The 17,516-nt window shown below is 38.4% G+C and overlaps 1 protein-coding gene across 3 annotated transcripts in view; it reads right to left on the reverse strand.

The window, feature by feature from the left end:
* kcnt1a (potassium sodium-activated channel subfamily T member 1a) overlaps positions 1-17,516 on the reverse strand; it is a 47,081-nt gene that overhangs the window by 19,492 nt on the left and 10,073 nt on the right. For all 3 annotated transcript variants that reach the window (XM_058414803.1, XM_058414804.1, XM_058414802.1), the window contains exons 3-11: positions 16,054-16,133; positions 15,660-15,762; positions 15,472-15,513; positions 15,271-15,319; positions 15,111-15,170; positions 7,397-7,471; positions 7,209-7,292; positions 3,008-3,102; positions 949-1,132 (exon numbers count right to left, since the gene is read on the reverse strand). In XM_058414803.1, the coding sequence (XP_058270786.1) occupies positions 949-1,132; positions 3,008-3,102; positions 7,209-7,292; positions 7,397-7,471; positions 15,111-15,170; positions 15,271-15,319; positions 15,472-15,513; positions 15,660-15,762; positions 16,054-16,133 (772 nt within the window). The remainder of the gene's footprint in view (positions 1-948; positions 1,133-3,007; positions 3,103-7,208; positions 7,293-7,396; positions 7,472-15,110; positions 15,171-15,270; positions 15,320-15,471; positions 15,514-15,659; positions 15,763-16,053; positions 16,134-17,516) is intronic.

Genomic DNA, 17,516 nt, shown 5'->3' on the forward strand with positions numbered 1-17,516 from the left:
TTCTAGGGCATAACTGCATACACACCCACACACCCATTCACACACTATAGACAATTTAGAGATGGGAATAAGCATACGATGGATGTCTTTAGAGAACCTGGAGAAAACCTCTGAAGCACGGTGAGAACATGCACATTCCATACACACAGGGCAGAGATGGGAATCAAACCCCTAACCCAGGTGGTCCAAGGAAAACCTGCTAACGCTAAGCCACCGTGCCCAGTTCAATTTAATATCCGAGTCTTGTGGAGTAGCTAGCGATAATTAATGGCACTAGCTTAACTTCATAGTGTTGCAACAGCTGAGCTATTTTCAAATTAATGTGTTTTTTTCACCTACTTTTCACCAAGTATACATTATACTGCAGTTTCCCTTTTCACATGACTAGCTTAAGTGTAGTTAGCTACTCATTTTTGGTAGCTCACAGAGTGTAGCTTGGCTGTAGCTTGGCTATTGTAATAGTTGCGTTGTTGTGGGTGTTAAGGAGGCTTAATAACAATAATTAAACACGGAGACCATGAAGAGCTCTTCATTCATAGCCTTTTTCTTTCTTTCTTTTCTGTTCTCTCTCCTTAATTACAACCTAAGAAGTGACTGCTTAATTTTTTTTTAGCAAAAATAAATGGCCCTTAGAATCTTCCCAGTAAAAATAAAAGTCCATTCATGAATACAAAATATTACTAACAAAACATAGAATCTCTTTCATTTAACTCTTACAATATTTTAATTCATTTATGACATAAGCAGCTTGTAGCTTATCAAATTTCAACTGCAAAAGTACTGTAGCTTCTCCAGCATTGGTGATAATACTGTAATGTAATATGTGAAGAGTGAGAGAAATATGTGAGAGTGAAAGAGGGAATGAGAGATGTTCCTCTCTCTCTCTCTCTCTCTCTCTCTCTCTCTGTATGTGTGTGTGTGTGTGTGTGCATATTTGCATCTTCTGACCTGTAAGGGAAGCACCACCAATGCCACACAGATCATCACCACCACAAGCAGCTGTGAAGGCCATATCTGAGGCGTCACATCACCAAAACCCACAGTGGAAAAAGTGACGATGCAAAAATAAAGAGCGTTAAAGAGAGAGAGGCGGTTTCTCCCAGCTCGCTCCAAATGCTGTATCCCACACGTGCTGGAAAAGACACAAATGCACACACAGAAACACTGTCAGACCGTAGAACTGGGCCAAGAAGCATCCACAAACTTGCCAATAAAACACTTTTGCTAATGCACATATACAACAACAATAAAAAACTATACACTACCAGTCAAATTTTGGACACACCTTTTAATTCAATGTTTTTTGTTTAGGGATTTATTTTCTACATTCTAGAACAATACTGGAGATTTCAAAACTATGAAATAACACATATGGACTTAAGTAATCCATATGTAATGACAAAAAAACAGTCAGTTGTTATTTTAAGACATGAAGGTCAGGTGTTCTGGAATAGTTCTTGCAAGAATGGTATTGTCAAGTGCATTTGCAAAACCCATCAAGCACCATGATGAAACTGGCTCACATGAAGACCATCCCAGTAAAGCAAGACCAAAACTTACCTCTGCTGCAGAGGAGAAGTTCATTTAGAGTTACCAGCCTCAGAAATCACCAATTAACAGCACCTCAGATTAGAGCCGTTATGAAGGCTTTACAGAGCATCAGTAGCAGACATATCTCAATATCAGCTGTTCAAAGGAGATTATTGTGTATTTTGGCCGCCTTCAGCATTGTTTTACAATGTAGAAAGAAATAAACATCAGGAAAGACCATGGGATTAGAAGATGTGTCCAAACTTTTGACTGGTAGTGTATATCTTACTGCTTACTGAAGTTTCGCTTACTAACAATGTACATAGACACAGGTTTTTCCCTTGTTTGCATCCTTTCAGTGACTTCATATTTCATCACTTCAGTCTTTTATACCACTTTAATTTCACTTTAATACTCTGTCGTCAAAGTGGCCTGAACATAAACAATGAATATGATTTTGTTAATGTTCAATAACATTTCAGAGAAACCGAGTCATAAATGGGATTTAATTTATAGTGTTGCACAAAGCTACCAATGGGATATAGTGGTTATTATTTTAATAAGACTTGCCTCCAAATGAACATATTTAGGCCATGAGATACCAATGCCATGACAATGAATTGTCTAACCTAACCACCTGGCTTAATCTGCTATGGAAATATAACTGCCTCTAGTTAATTATTTGGCTTGAATGGGTAAAAAGTCACTTAAGGTTACACAAGACTTATTCAGGTGTAACTGCTGACTCTATGTTCATATACACTACCAGTCAAAAGTTTGGACACATATTCTTATCCCATGGTCTTTCCTGATGTTTATTTCTTTCTACATTGTAAAACAATGCTGAAGGCGGCCGAAATACACAATAATGTCCTTTGAACAGTTGATATTGAGATATGTCTGCTACTGATGCTCTGTAAAGCCTTCATAATGGCTCTAATCTGAGGGGCTGTTAATTGGTGATTTGTGAGGCTGGTAACTCTAAATGAACTTCTCCTCTGCAGCAGAGGTAAGTTTTGGTCTTGCTTTACTGGGATGGTCTTCATGTGAGCCAGTTTCATCATGGTGCTTGATGGGTTTTGCAAATGCACTTGACAATACTGTTCTTGCAAGAACTATTCCAGAACACCTGACCTTCATGTCTTAAAATAACAACTGACTGTTTTTTGTTGTCATTACATATGGATTACTTAAGTCCATGTGTGTTATTTCATAGTTTTGAAATCTCCAGTATTGTTCTAGAATGTAGAAAATAAATCTCTAAACAAAAAACATTGAATTAAAAGATGTGTCCAAACTTTTGACTGGTAGTGTATACATTTTTGGCTTTAAGATTCTAAACTCAAGGCCACACCTTAAACAATGACCACCACTCTGTAATATTGTACCACTTTGACCCAAACTGAACCTAAGGGCTTTACACAGGTTTCTTTCAGTATGTGTGTCCTGCTGTTTAGAGTGAGAAATACAGACTAACCCAGTGAAGACGAGGCAGAGCAGCGTGCAGATAAGTATCAGGACCTGATTAAACATGGCAGAGTGTGTCCTCTGGATGGCTCGGTGTAAGTCATTCTGAAACCCAAACATGTTATTCTATTATTTATTATTTATGCCATTTGTAAATTACTGTAAATTACAAGTGTCTCCAAAGACTGCAAGTCATTTTTGTTACCACTGAACCTCTGAAATCTCAACAGTGGTTGATGGTACATTATAAACCAACAATACCAAAAAACCCACAGTTTAGAGTCTAATGCCAGCATAGAATTGGGTTTAATACTGAACTAACACCAAAGTCTGCATATTTATCAATCCCATGGAAAAAAAAAACAACTTAATGTTTCTGTAGTGCAAATAATCAGTAGCTGTATAACGTTTGGTGTCTAAAGCTGTGTACTTTAATACACTATATAAGGTTTTTTGATAACATCCATTCAGACAACATTTATGTCTGTCATCTCATATGAGATGCTGTAAGGAGTCTCCTACACTGCTTTATAAAATTAAAATAGTCAACATGGGAAAAAGTTACCAATGAAAAATTAAGAGCTATGAGATCTACTTTGTGCTATTTGCTTTTGTTTTGGATGTCTTCTCTTTACATGAATGTGCATGTTCCGATGAAGCACATTTAGAAGAAGATATCCTGAAAAGGAGACAGTGAGCTCTGCCTGTGACACCTCTGTGACCATCTCAGAACTGATAACTATATAATATGTCAGCATAATGTTCACAGATCAACTCAATTAAACATAGCCTATCCACCCTGATCATGATCTGCTAACCCCGGTATAATCACACGCTTATACACTTCAACATGTGCTTTGGTATTGCAGTACTGCAAAAAGGCTGCAATTGAACCTTCAGAAAGATGAAAAAGAAAACACATACAGCTACTACAAGATCTTCTGAAGAATCAGATCTATCTTTAAAAAGCAGTCTGATAACTGTACAATGAAACCTCACATTTTTCCAATGAAATGAATCAAATTAATAATAAAATTATCACAGGAAGTTTTTTTTTCTGTAGGCATGCAAGTAATTGCTGTTGATGAGTGAATTCTTTCTTAGTAGCTGTTAGTATTATAGATTATCTATCATGTTTTTTGAGTGGATTATCCATTCGTCCATTTTGTGTACTGCTTGTCTTACACATAATCACAGAGAGTCTGGCTGAGGTGGCGGCTGAGTGCAGGGGCATCACACAGACTACCAGGCAATTTTTGGATTCTTTGTTGCTATGTCTACAGCGGCATCTAAAAGGTTTTTCCCTGCTGATTCAATCACCATGTTCAACTGCAGTCTCTGTCAGATGGCATGCGTCACTCTAACCTACCTGAGTGGAAGTGGATAGTGAAGTGCAACCTGTGGCACAGTCACAATTTTTCAGAAAGTGCAGGTTACAGTGGAATTGGACCCAATGGACAGGATTAGTCAGAATTTTTTGGGAGCAGGGATTAAAAAAGAGCCCAACACACTAAACTATTAACAGCTTTACCATTTACACACACACACACACACACATGCACATGCACACACACATATAGCATAACATCACTCCTCATGCGATTATGCCTGGGTGCTGAAGGGACAGCTCCACTTTGGCACCCCCTCTATTGCAGAAAGCAGAGGAGCACATAACCAGAGGGGCATTGAAACCAGGAACCAAACAGAGCGATGCCCCAAACTTTTCACTCTCCAGGAGAAGAAGGGAGAGCTTATTAGGTCAGCGCATTCTCAGGGAGGTGAGTTAACTTTCCATTGGCCTATAAACTTATGCATGTTTCCTTCTTGTCCCCAGATTCAACAGAGCTGACCAAAGATGATGTTCCCTAAACCTGCTGCACTCCGCCAGCTTCCTGGGTCCCACCTTGCTGCCACTCCTCACTGCCTGGAACCTCTGCACTTTCATCCACTATCTTAATTTTATAAAATAAAATAGCACCTTTTCCCACCGCTCATGTCTCCGCCCTTGCTATAATAATATATAATATATACATATCCCACATGGATTTTATTTTGAGGAAGTAAGTGCTTAGAGAGATTTGTAAAGACTGAGCTCCCATTTTTTTGACCATGTCCCATTTCTGTTCCTGGCTTCTGTCTGGTATTGTTGTTTTCAAGAGCTTCCAACAAACTGCCAAAATAGAAAGTAAAGGTCTTTGCATCCAAGTTCCTTTGTTAGTGAGTTTCAACACACAGTCTGAGCAACTTCACATGCTGTAACCAATATATCCCCACATCTACAACTTTTCATTCACTGGACCCATTCAAAAACAAAGGGACTTTGTAGCTAACCATTCATGAGAAAAAGCAAACATGAAGAAAGCAAACTATTAAAAAGATGAACATTCTGATGCTAAATCATTCATGTTAACTTCATTGTCTGGATAGGAAAGCTGGTATTCTGTTAGCTTAGTCAGCGTTTCTAGGTACCTTGCTTAGTACCTCTTTCAGAAGTAGTGTGGAGTGAAAGCCCACCATGAACTTACATTTTCTCATCCACCTTCTCTTACATTTTCAGCAATACCTATCATAACTAACTCACCAAAGACCTTTTTTGCTACACACAGACAGAATGTGACCAGTCCAGGTGCTTTTTAAGAACGGTTTTACTTAGAATGTGAAGTGGACAGATGGTATGAAAAAAATATGTATTTTGCTTGTCAGCATGTCTGGCAGACTTCCTGTCATGGATGGCAGCTCATCAGCTGAAAATAAATCCCAGCAAGACTGAGCTGCTGTGTATCCCTAGAGATGAATGTTAATAATTTGTAATTTCCCTGGACAATTCTCATATAACACCATCTGACACTACATACAACCACGCAATAGTTCCAGACAACCAATTATCCTTCTCACCTTACTTTGTTAAACTGATTCAGACATACAGGTTTCTCCTTTACAATATCAGGAGGATCTGGTCATTTCTTTCCACAGAGATTACTCAAGTACTTGTTAAGTCTCTTGTCATCTTGAGACTACTGACGTCTGCCCCTGTCTGTCATCTGACTTTTTCCACTGATCCCGGATGCATCTTCTAGATTAGTTTTCAATATCCCAGGGTTTTGCCACATCATGCTATTGCTGCTTTCCCTCCACTGGCTTCCTGTAACTGCCTCCATCAGATTTAACACACTGATTCTTGTCTACAAAGTCTGAAATGAACCAGCTGACACCTACATGAATTCACTGTACAACAGACCCAATCTATTCTTCTGTACTACACTCCCTTTGATCCTCTATCACGACTCGACTGGACCCACTATCTCTCAAAGGTCATAGAAGACATACAATCACGACTCTTCTATGTCCTGGCTACTGAAAATCCCCATTTTTAAAGCCACTAGTGATGAAGAATCTGGCATCCCAGATGCACAAACTACACATTTTAATAATGTTCAGTTCAATTCAATACAATTTTATTTGTATGGCACTTTTACCAATGGACATCGTCTCAAAGCAGCTTTACAGAAATATAAAAAATAAATATAAATATTAAAATTAAAATTAATATTTATCATTAATGCGCAAGCCAGAGGTGACAGTGGCAAGACAAAAACTCCCTGAAATGATATGAAGAAGAAACCTTGAGAGGAACCAGACTCAAGAGGGAACCCACCCTCACCTGGGTGACACTGGATAGTGTGATTAAAATAATTTCCTTACTACTGCTTTATATAATCAAGTGGAATTGTGTAACCAGGAGCTTTGAGCAACTTATAAATATGAGCATCAGTATAATTTCTAAGTTCATTATAGATTTAACACAAATTCCTTCTTGCCGAAGTCATTAAATATTCAACGATAATGTTAATCCATCTCCGAACATAAGCAGAATTACTTGCATAAATATTGATGTAACTTTTGGGTCTAAGTCTCCTGTTTAGTTAAGCTGTTTAATTTATTTCATGCATGTAGAATTTATCTTGTAGATATATCTTAAATCAAACCAGTAAAACATACTTAAACAAGCTAAAGACATCTGCAAGCTACCTCATAGTGGTCGCTGTACACATTTTTTATAACACACACATTCCCAAATACATATATCTACATACACATACACATACACAGACACACACACACACACACACATGCACACAGACACACAAGAAAGTCGCAAAGATTTTTGAACAAAAACAAAATAAGCAGCACACTGATGCACAAACACTTACGATCATGTTTTCCAGAGCATGCTTGGCCAGCCAGCAGTTGAGAAAGACGGGGATAAAGAGGTTCCTCAGAGTCGGCCAGAAGATCTGCATATAGGGAGCAGAGATTGTCATGAAGGATCAGCAGAAGTCATAAAGGTCATGGTTTGTTTTCATGTCTAAAGAGAGCTGTGACAATCAGAGCTGGTTACCGTGATTATGAAGGGGACGGTATTTAACATTTCCAGTAAGAATGCCACCTGGAATATTTGCTCCCAGATGTTACCCTGAATAACACATTCACACAAACACACACACAAGTAACAATAATGACAATTAAGTAAAAAAAAGGCTTTATTTTGTCACATATACATTACAGAGAAATTCTTTCTTCACACATCCCATCCTTGGGGTCAGAGCACAGGGTCAGCCATGATGCAACGCCCCTGGAGTAGAGGGGGTTGGGGGCCTTGCTCAAGGGCCCAGCAGTAGCAGGTTGGCAGGGCTGGGGCTTGAACTCCAACCTACCAGTCAACAACCCAGAGCTTTAACCACTTGAGCCACCACTGCCCAAACAGCTAAATTCTTTGACCGGGAATCGAACCCGGGCTGTGGGGGTGAGAGACCCAAATGCTAGCCGCTAGACCACCAGGGAATTATACACTGTTTATTCCGACACCTTTCTTAACTTCTTCAGCAATTTGAGCAACACTAGCTCGTCTTTTGGGTGCCCCTGTCACCGGTTCACCACTGTTCCTTCCTTGGACCACTTTTGATAGATACTGACCACTGCAGACCGGGAACACCCCACAAGAGCTGCCGTTTTGGAGATGCTCTGATCCAGTGCTCTAGCCATCACAATTTGGCCCTTGTCAAACTCGCTCAAGAGGAGATAATCAGTGTTATTCATTTCACCACTCAGTGCTCAAAATGTTTTGCCTGACCGGTGTACCTTTTATAGCAGTAGCTGTATTTGTCCAGGGCAAGTGCTGAAGAAACATGGACAGTATGGCTCCCAACATTATGATATTTGGGATAGTATTGCAAAAAATAAACAAGTCAGTAAAATAGTGTGTGAAAATTGCTTTGACAACAATTACACATACAGTATTCCTTCATTTAATTCATTCCACTGCTTGCAGAGGCTCCTGGTATGCTTGTCCAAGTTCATTTGGTTTGTTATTTAATGGTGACTGAACAACTTTTTGGAGTTTGTCTTCAGTGTCAGCAGTAAGCCTACTCTCTGCACTCTTCACAGTGTCTGCTTCTTGTTATGTGTCATGAGCACAAGTGACTCATGCTTACCAGGGTTCCACTGCAAGCTTTTTGCTAAGAAACACTCACGCTTGTATCTTGTGAGAAAGAGGAGCACACAGTAAAAATCCACGAGCATAAATCTGTTAAACGTTAATTCATTTGGACAGATGTCATCACACAGTGAAGTGGAAAACTTTATTAGACTTACTTGCCTAAAATAGACAATCAAGTTTTGTCTGAATAGCTATTAACTCTCAGACCACACGGATCAATCTGATGACTCATGCTGGTAGGCAAATGCTAATTTCCAGGTTCCTTATATGAACTGATATAAAAATATTTGAGATTTTTTGTCTACCGTGTTATATTAGTAACGGTAATGAAAACATTTTTCACATCTAGTATTTAGCAACTTGCCATTTCTTTTCAGCAGGAATAATATTAATCTGTTAATTATGAATAACAAAGTCACCCGGTTCACTGGTGTAATGCAAAAAGTCCAACTAGAATCAGGCAACTTTATAAAACCTGAACTGAACAACACCAGGGGGTGTATTCAGAGCTGAATTATGCAAATATACTGAAATATGCGGAGGAGTTAATATGGAAATCGTACAAATCAGTATTCAGACTTCAGATGTAACTACGAACTTGAGAATTTGTGCACGTGAGGGAATTAAAAAGAGCAGCATTTCTCAGTTATATACATTTTTTCTTGCACAAGAAAAAGAGCAAGTTCAGCTTCACTGTCTTGCATTCTGATGTAACCACAATGTCACCCTGAAAATCACTGGGCAGGAAAAACACTGCAAAAACCTATGGAATATCCAGTACAGTCGCATAGCTATGGGTGGGCCTGGGTGGGCCCTATCAGTCAGCCCACCCAGTCAGTTGCTTGCTACAGAAAAGATTGCTTTGACTACAGCGATTGCTGGATGCCTTTATACATGCCTTTGTCCGTATTAGGTTTTTTTGGCACGTCATATGTTACTCCTATTAGTCAAGTTTTGTACTTTCTGCCTGAGAGCACCCTCCGGTTTCGAGGATGAATGAAACGTCTCTACGCTCATGCCACCCATCTCCCCCCACACTGAGCACATTTCACAGAAGGTCACCAAAGTTTAGTTGCACATTAAACTAAAATGAAACAGAGCAACTTACTAAAGTTTGTGTCAAAAAGACGTTGTGTGCAGCCGGAGGAGGAAGATATGTTCAGGATGTTCAGGAGCCATAAATCTCGAGTAGTAAGGAGCTCTGCTAGTGTTCATTCACCTTTTACTCCATCACCAGCGGCACTTTCTTCTCCAGCGTGTACCTCCCCTACACACCAGTGTAAAAGTAAGCCAATCTACATTTTCCTCCTATGTAGCTGTATAGTCATTGTTGCTCATTTCATGTGGTCTATATGGCCGTTAAGCCATATATTGGACAGTTTACATACTGCCCGATACTGTCCTGCTGATTTGATAATGGTGTTGTGGCCCGTCTGTCAGATGTGTGCGCGTGTGTGGTGTGGCCGCCGTGCTCATGCTGTTCTCATTATGTTCTCAACACTGCTTACAATGACATACAGGTTTATGCTCTGATTAAACGGTGGTTTGCATTCAAGCAGGTGCAGTTGTGTTAGCTTATTTTGATAAAAGATGCATTTTAGGCTAGGCCCACCCAATTTTCTCTGGGCTATGCTAGTGATCCAGTACCTCCAATTGTTGTTGTTCTGCTCCATGTTTGGGGTCACCACAGCGGATCATTGGTCCGCATGTTTCAATTTGGCACAGGTTTTATACCTGATGCCCTTCCTGATGCAGCCCTCCCATTTAATCCCCGGGCTTGGGACCAGCACTGAGAGTCAACTCTTCAATGGCTGGGTTAGCGCCCTGCAACGAGAACACGGGACCCTGGCGCTGGACCACATCCAGTACCAGTATTTTATTATTTTGCAAATATCAAGCAAACGCTAACATATTTGCAATAAATAATTAAAATAAAAACCAAAATTACAGCAAGTTTTCGGCAGATGTCAGTTGAGGTGTGACATCTTCATGACATGCCTTCAGCCAAGTTCCATTACAAACTTCGAACATCAGTAAAAAAAAATCTGTAAGGGAATGAATATCATCACATCTTATTTGAAGACACGGCTTATCTCAATGTATGTGTATGTGTAGCGGATAAGTTGCTGGTCAAACTGTGGTCAAAATCTTTCAAACTGTGGACATGCTCAGTGGAGCACATTTAGCACTGTACAATAAAATAAAATGGATACAGTCACTTGCTGAAACCCTTTACAATAGATACAGCTTTTTTCACCCAACACCTAAGCTTGATATTTTTTGGCACTGTTTTTAGTCCTTTGTGCCAGAAAATAGGACACACTGGATTACATGCTAATATCTAAACTGGAACTGGAAACCATATTGTTAAATGAAACCATATTTTCAGTGATTAATGAAATAATTACAACTATATAGCAATATATTGGCAATACACTAGACTCCTATGAGATGCTTATTTAAATGCTTGCCTTTTTCTATTCATATTCTCTCACTGGCCGCTTTATAAGTAACACCTCTACATCAGCCCATTCATGCAATTAACATCCTATCATCAGTCACCAATCATGTGGCAGCAGCACATTGCATAAAATCATGCAGATACTGCCCAAGAGCTTTGGTTAATGCTCACAGAAAAATTATTGATTTCCGTGAATTTGACTGTGGCATGGATGTTGGTGCCAGGCACCTGGGATTGAGTGTTTTAGAAACTCCTGGGATTTTCACACACAGCTTACACAGGAAGAGGAGAATAAAAAAACAAACACATGGAGTGAGTGGCAGGTTTGTATGGAGGAAATGCCTTGTAGATGAGAGAGGTCCGAGGAGATCGTCCAGACTGGGTCGAGCTAACAGGAAGGTGACTCAAATACATGTCTTACAAAATAATAATCTCAGAATGGATCACACAGGGTTCCACTCCTGTTAGTCAAGAACAGGGATGTTTAAGAGACTACAGAGGGCACAAGTACATCTAAACTGGACAGCCTGAATATTAAAACAATGTCACAGAGTTTCATAGTGTTTTTACAAAACCCCAAAAAGCAGAAACTTCAGTGGGATTTACTGTGGTTTCAACAGATTTTCAGGCAGTATTGCTAGATATTCAATATTCAGACTTTATTCAATTCAAGCTCAAGTTCAATGACATAAACCACTAGAGATGCTCTGTGCATGAATAGAGATGTGCACAGCATTACCAGGATTACTCTTCTGCACACAAAACTCATTCCCAACAGCTTGTTATCATGTGACGTGATCAAAGACTGCTAATAACACTAGTACAACTGAAAGCTGATTGATTTTGTCACTTTGCTGCTTTCAATACAGTATGCTCCTATGTAAAGTGGTTTTACAGACTCCCTGTGGTGGGTAAAAAAACAACAACGGCAGAGCAGCAAGCAGGCACGACTGAGAAGTCAGATGACCTTTCATTCATGCTGGGAAGAGAGGCAGGAGGAGCAGAAAGCCTCCTGAGATGTGGAATGCTGTATAATCAATATAGAATTTTGTTCGTCAAATACAATTATTCTCAGTTCATATAAACCACTCATCAAACACACCCATCTGAACTGCTAATCACTTTGCTAAACACTGCTATAGCAGACAAATCTTAAACTGTCATATAACCTTCAATAACCATCAAAACCTACAATAACATTTCTATAGTTTTCACACGAATTCAATTCAAACTGTAATCTCCCTACATTTGCATTAACTTAATGATATAAAGCAAACAATACAAGAATCTGCTAAACTATTCACACAGCTATGTACTATTGGTATATATATATATATATATATATATATATATATATATATATATATATATATATATATATATATATTTTTTTTTTTTTTTTTAAAAGACTTGCTTCTGGATGTGTCTGAGCCTGAAGAAGAAAAAAGGAGAAAGAGTGGTGAGAGAAGAGTTGTACGATTAAGACGGAGGAGTAATTGGGAGAGAGATGATTACAGATGATTAGAGATGATTACAGAAGCATGGAAGAGGAAACAAGATTGGGGTTAGGGTTAGGGTTAGACAGAGAGGATAAGTTAAGAGAGCTGAGAGAAAAGATATGAGAAATGAGGATATTGAGATATTAAGATATGAGATATTGAGGCACAATTCTACTATCCCTAATGCACAAGCGAAAAGTTAAAAGCCATATCTACAAAAGGTGTTTCTTTTACCATATTTCACCTTTCTGAACCCTGTTGAGTTCCTCTCTTCCTGGGGATGGACAGTATATGAAAGTAAGCCATGTGACAGACTGACATACACTATATTGATAAGTTTTGGGACACCCCTCCAAGTTATTGTATTCAGGAATTCATGCTTGGCCCCTTAGTTCCAGTGAAAGGAACTCTTAATGCTTCAGCATGCCAAGACATTTTGGACAATTTCATGTTCCCAACTTTGTGGGAACAGTTTGGGGATGACCCCTTCCTGTTCCAACATGACTGCACACCAGTGCACAAAGTAAGGTCCATGGACTTTGACCTCAAGTCAAGTTCCTCCACACCAAACTCTCTCATCCATGTCTTTATGGACCTTGCTTTGTGCACTTGTGTGCAGTCATGTTGGAACAGGAAGGGGTCATCCCCAAACTGTTCCCACAAAGTTGGGAGCATGAAATTGTCCAAAATGTCTTGGCATGCTGAAGCATTAAGCGTTCCTTTCACTTGAACTAAGGGGCCAAGCATGAATTCCTGAATACAATAACTTGGAGGGGTGTCCCAAAACTTTTGGCAATACAGTATATGTCAGACATTGCTACATTTTTCACCAGGTGTATTGGGTGAAAAAGTCCTGTTAGGTTATTTGCAAGAAATTCCGCTTTCTAAAGCCTTTATATAAAGCAAAGAAAGACAAATGCATGTCAGTGTAATATGCAATAGAACTGTCTGAAGAATATTTTTAGTTTTATATCTAGTGTATATTTAACTGTATGAGTTATTTAATTATTGTTTTTTTAAAATAAAATTGCTAAATTTGGAGACACACACACACACAGATTAAAAAAGTCCATGTACTCCAAAATGGGCGAAAAAGAAAAGCATGAAAAAAACAAAAACAAAGCAAGGTTCATACAAGGAAATTAGCAATGAAACGAGCTGGGGAATAAAGCTTAGAGAAGCAGGAAAAAGCTTGAAATATTCAGAAATACAGAAGCTAAACAAGATCATTGAAGTATAAGTGAAAACCATGATTAGGCAGGGAGCAGTGAGTTGGTGTGTCGGATAACAGAGAAGTGGTGATTACGAAAATATGAGAAGAAAGCAGTATTTCAATTTGCAGCAGAAATGGCACCAAGCTGCGAAAATAAGAGTGTGTTTTCTTGGTGGCTATGTTCATTGTTTTGAGAGTACTGACTTGAGAAAAATGTCATGCTAATGAGAAAAAGTCTATAATATTAAATAAATAAGTAAAGCGCGGTAGGCTGCACTCACCAGAATCTGGTCTTGTACAAAGGTAGCATTTTAAAATCTGTTACTAAATTCAACTTCTTCACAAAACTCAAAAAATATATAAATAAATAATAGCAAGATGTCATTTGGCCCAAAATTGCCTTGCACAAAGCAGCTGAATGAACCATGAAATAAATCACCTCAGTTACTGTGTGAGGTAAATCAATTAGCTGATGCAAGCACGTGGCAAAATTGGCAACACATTACTATTGCACAACTCATGACTAGGCAGAGAAGTTCATCATTAATTCTTCCTAATGACTGAAGAGTTACTTCTGCTACTCATGATTTGTATTACACATGGGAATTCATTATGAAGCGCCGAAGCATTAGTGTTTTTCTTGTTTGGAAGTAAATTATTTAGAAAATGATTTACAACACAGTGAATGTTCATTGTTGCCCTATTCGTTTCGTAGACACTGACAGGATAAACAAAAACAATAGGTCTCTGAGGAGAATTAGAATATGTAATATAGACATTTACATTCAGGACACCGAGCTACTGAAACAGTTAAAAATTTATTAGCAGTAAATCTCCAGGAGGAAGGTAAGGCTTAGCTTTTGGGAATTTAGTAGACATATAAAAGAGGTTCTGCAGGAGACATGTAAGACTCAGTACTTACCAATTAGTTAATCCTGAACTCTAACAGTTCTAATAGGAATAGTATAAGTGTATAAGAACTACTCATGTACTCCTGCTTAGTTATTGCATAGTTACCTGTGAGTTGTAGAACAGCTAAATATGACTTGTATATTGTATTATCTGACATCACTTGGTTTAAAAATACTCATGCCCGCCTCAAACCAGAATAAAACACTGGAAAGTTTGACCAGAGAATGACTCTGTGGGTTTTTGTTTGTTTATTCTTATGCTATTTCAGGTTTATTTTACGGTATTTTATTCTACAGTTCTATAGTTTTATTCTACACACATATCTATCTATCTATCTATCTATCTATCTATCTATCTATCTATCTATCTATCTATATATATATCTATATATATTATTATTATATTATATATTATTATTATATTATTATTTATATCACATTACATGCTGTATTCACAACGTGAACAATTATAATCACACTTTGATCATTTAGATGATATCATCTACACACACACACCACACACACACAGTACCTTGTAGCTGAGGTACATGAGCAGCATGGCCTCCAGGAAACTGATTGATGCCACTATCACCTACCATGAACAACAACATGATAAAGAGCAGAGATGAAATGTAAGCAGTTACACTACATATTTATTGTACAAGCCCAGACATTCCTAATCTCCATCTTACCTGAATTGCCCACACAGGAGTTTTTCTGTCCACCCACAAGATTAGCTCCCTGAGAGAACAGACGAGCCAGACAGAATCAGAATGGAGTAGAAAGAGAGAAGGTGGGGTAGAAAAAACACATTTGGCATACATTATACATTTTTATCTAATGTTATTCTGATTAAGATGATTCATTTGAGTGATTAAGCAATGTACCCTCACCAGTTTATCTCATCATTCTGAGAAATGTTGTTGCATTTCATACTGGAGAGAAACAAACAGATAGATAGATAGATAGATAGATAGATAGATAGATAGATAGATAGATAGATAGATATTAGAACAGATTTTAAAGAGCATTTCATTGAAATGGACTAATTTTGTGAAAACACACACACACACACTCTAACCATGTGTTGCGGAGATGAGCTGGGTTATCGGTCATCACTCGTATGATGTAAAGCACACACGTCAGAACCTTTAGACAGAAGTTAAAGATACGGATGCGCAGACCTGCATGACGAAACAGACCAAAATTCAGATGAAAGATCGTGTCATGATCTGAAATACTACTCAACTACGGAGGCTATTGCATGTCACACATTTGTGTAAATATGCATTAAGTCAGCCCAGCCCATTATTACAAAATATATCTTTCTTAGCTAATAGTTCACGTTCAGTCAGCTAATGGCAGTTACTGTACATTACGCATTTTAATAACCATAAATCAAGATCTAAAGGGTCACATTCTTTTATTATAACATACACACGAGGATAAAACAATCACTAATGATGACCACTTACTAGAACGCTGGTTTTTAATAAAGTATAGTTTGAGCCTCTCCTTGAAGGTGTTCTCGTCCACATAGAACTCCACATGTACCCTACAAAGACACCACACACATCAAGACGCACATTGGTTAAGATAAAAAAAATTTTTGTTTATTAGTGTACACAATTTTGATCCATTGCTGGTCAGTTTATTATCTTGTCTAGACCTGACTAGAGTCTGTGTCCAATACCACCAGTCCTGATCGCCCTCACTCTCTGGCTCTGACCTGTTCTTGTCATCCCAGTGATCCCAATGAGTCATTACATCATTATTTATGGCATAATGTTCAAGTTTATTTGCTGGGTTAATATATGACAATTATTCATTTGTGGTTCACACATCCAACGTTGCCAGATTTAGCAGACATATCTGCAACACAAAGAATAAAGTTTTCAATCATTTATCTTAATTTCAGCGATCATCACATACAAAGTTTTGAATCAAGTGTCTTATTAAAGCATTGAGCAGTTAGGATTTCTTTTAGTGTTCAAACTCTGGAGATTATATGAAACAGTGCCTTAGTCATGCACTTTGCAGAAAGTATCCACAGAGGCATAGAAACTTCTGCATAATGAATCACATAGTCCTCAATTACTAATATGACGTGATATTCCCATGCTGAGCATTTAAATTGCACAGCATGATAAGAGGCATGCTGGAAATGGCTACCAGATCACAGACCACCATCATACATCACAAATGCCTGGGCTGTAGAAACCAGCCATAACCTGTTATTGTGTTTTATCTATCTCCATGTGTCTGAATATGGGATTATAATGAACAATATGAAAAAAACTTTTCCCTATTTTTTGAATATCCTGCTTCACTCAGTACAGTACAGTTTGTTATTAATAATAAAAAATTGGGGAAAAGTCACAGCTTACATTTCAACCACGACTCATTCACCCATTCCCAAAATTACTATATGGGGTGCGGACTAATAGCCAACTTTGATTTATACACAGTGATACGTGTGCACTGTGAATACACATTCGTTCACCTCACATCAGCCTTTGATAGAAATGCTGCACACAGCTGGAATCCAACAAGGCCTCTGTGAGTCACTTCTAGATTGGAAAATGGCCGCAAGACCACAGAGATCCACTTCGGTTCGGCCCATCAGGATCGCTTTCAGTTGATTTACGGTGTAGCTTTGCTATGATATATTCATGCAAGCTCAAACTGACAGGCAAAAAAGTCTGCTGACAGGTTAACACAGCCATACTGGGTTAAAGCATTTAGTAGCTATTTGCAGAGGCCAGATTAGTGACAAGTTCATTTTTTTCTGACTTGATCAGTGTGAAGTGCAACTGCATAAGATTTAAATCTTGCTCAGCACGAATAACAGGAAACAATGGCAGCAAACACAAAATGAATATCCCACATATTCTATGCATATTTTATACCAATTTGATGCTGTCATTATTCAGAGGTT

Source organism: Hemibagrus wyckioides, linkage group LG18 (assembly GCF_019097595.1).
Source record: "Hemibagrus wyckioides isolate EC202008001 linkage group LG18, SWU_Hwy_1.0, whole genome shotgun sequence".
Classification (NCBI taxonomy): Eukaryota; Metazoa; Chordata; class Actinopteri; order Siluriformes; family Bagridae; genus Hemibagrus; species Hemibagrus wyckioides.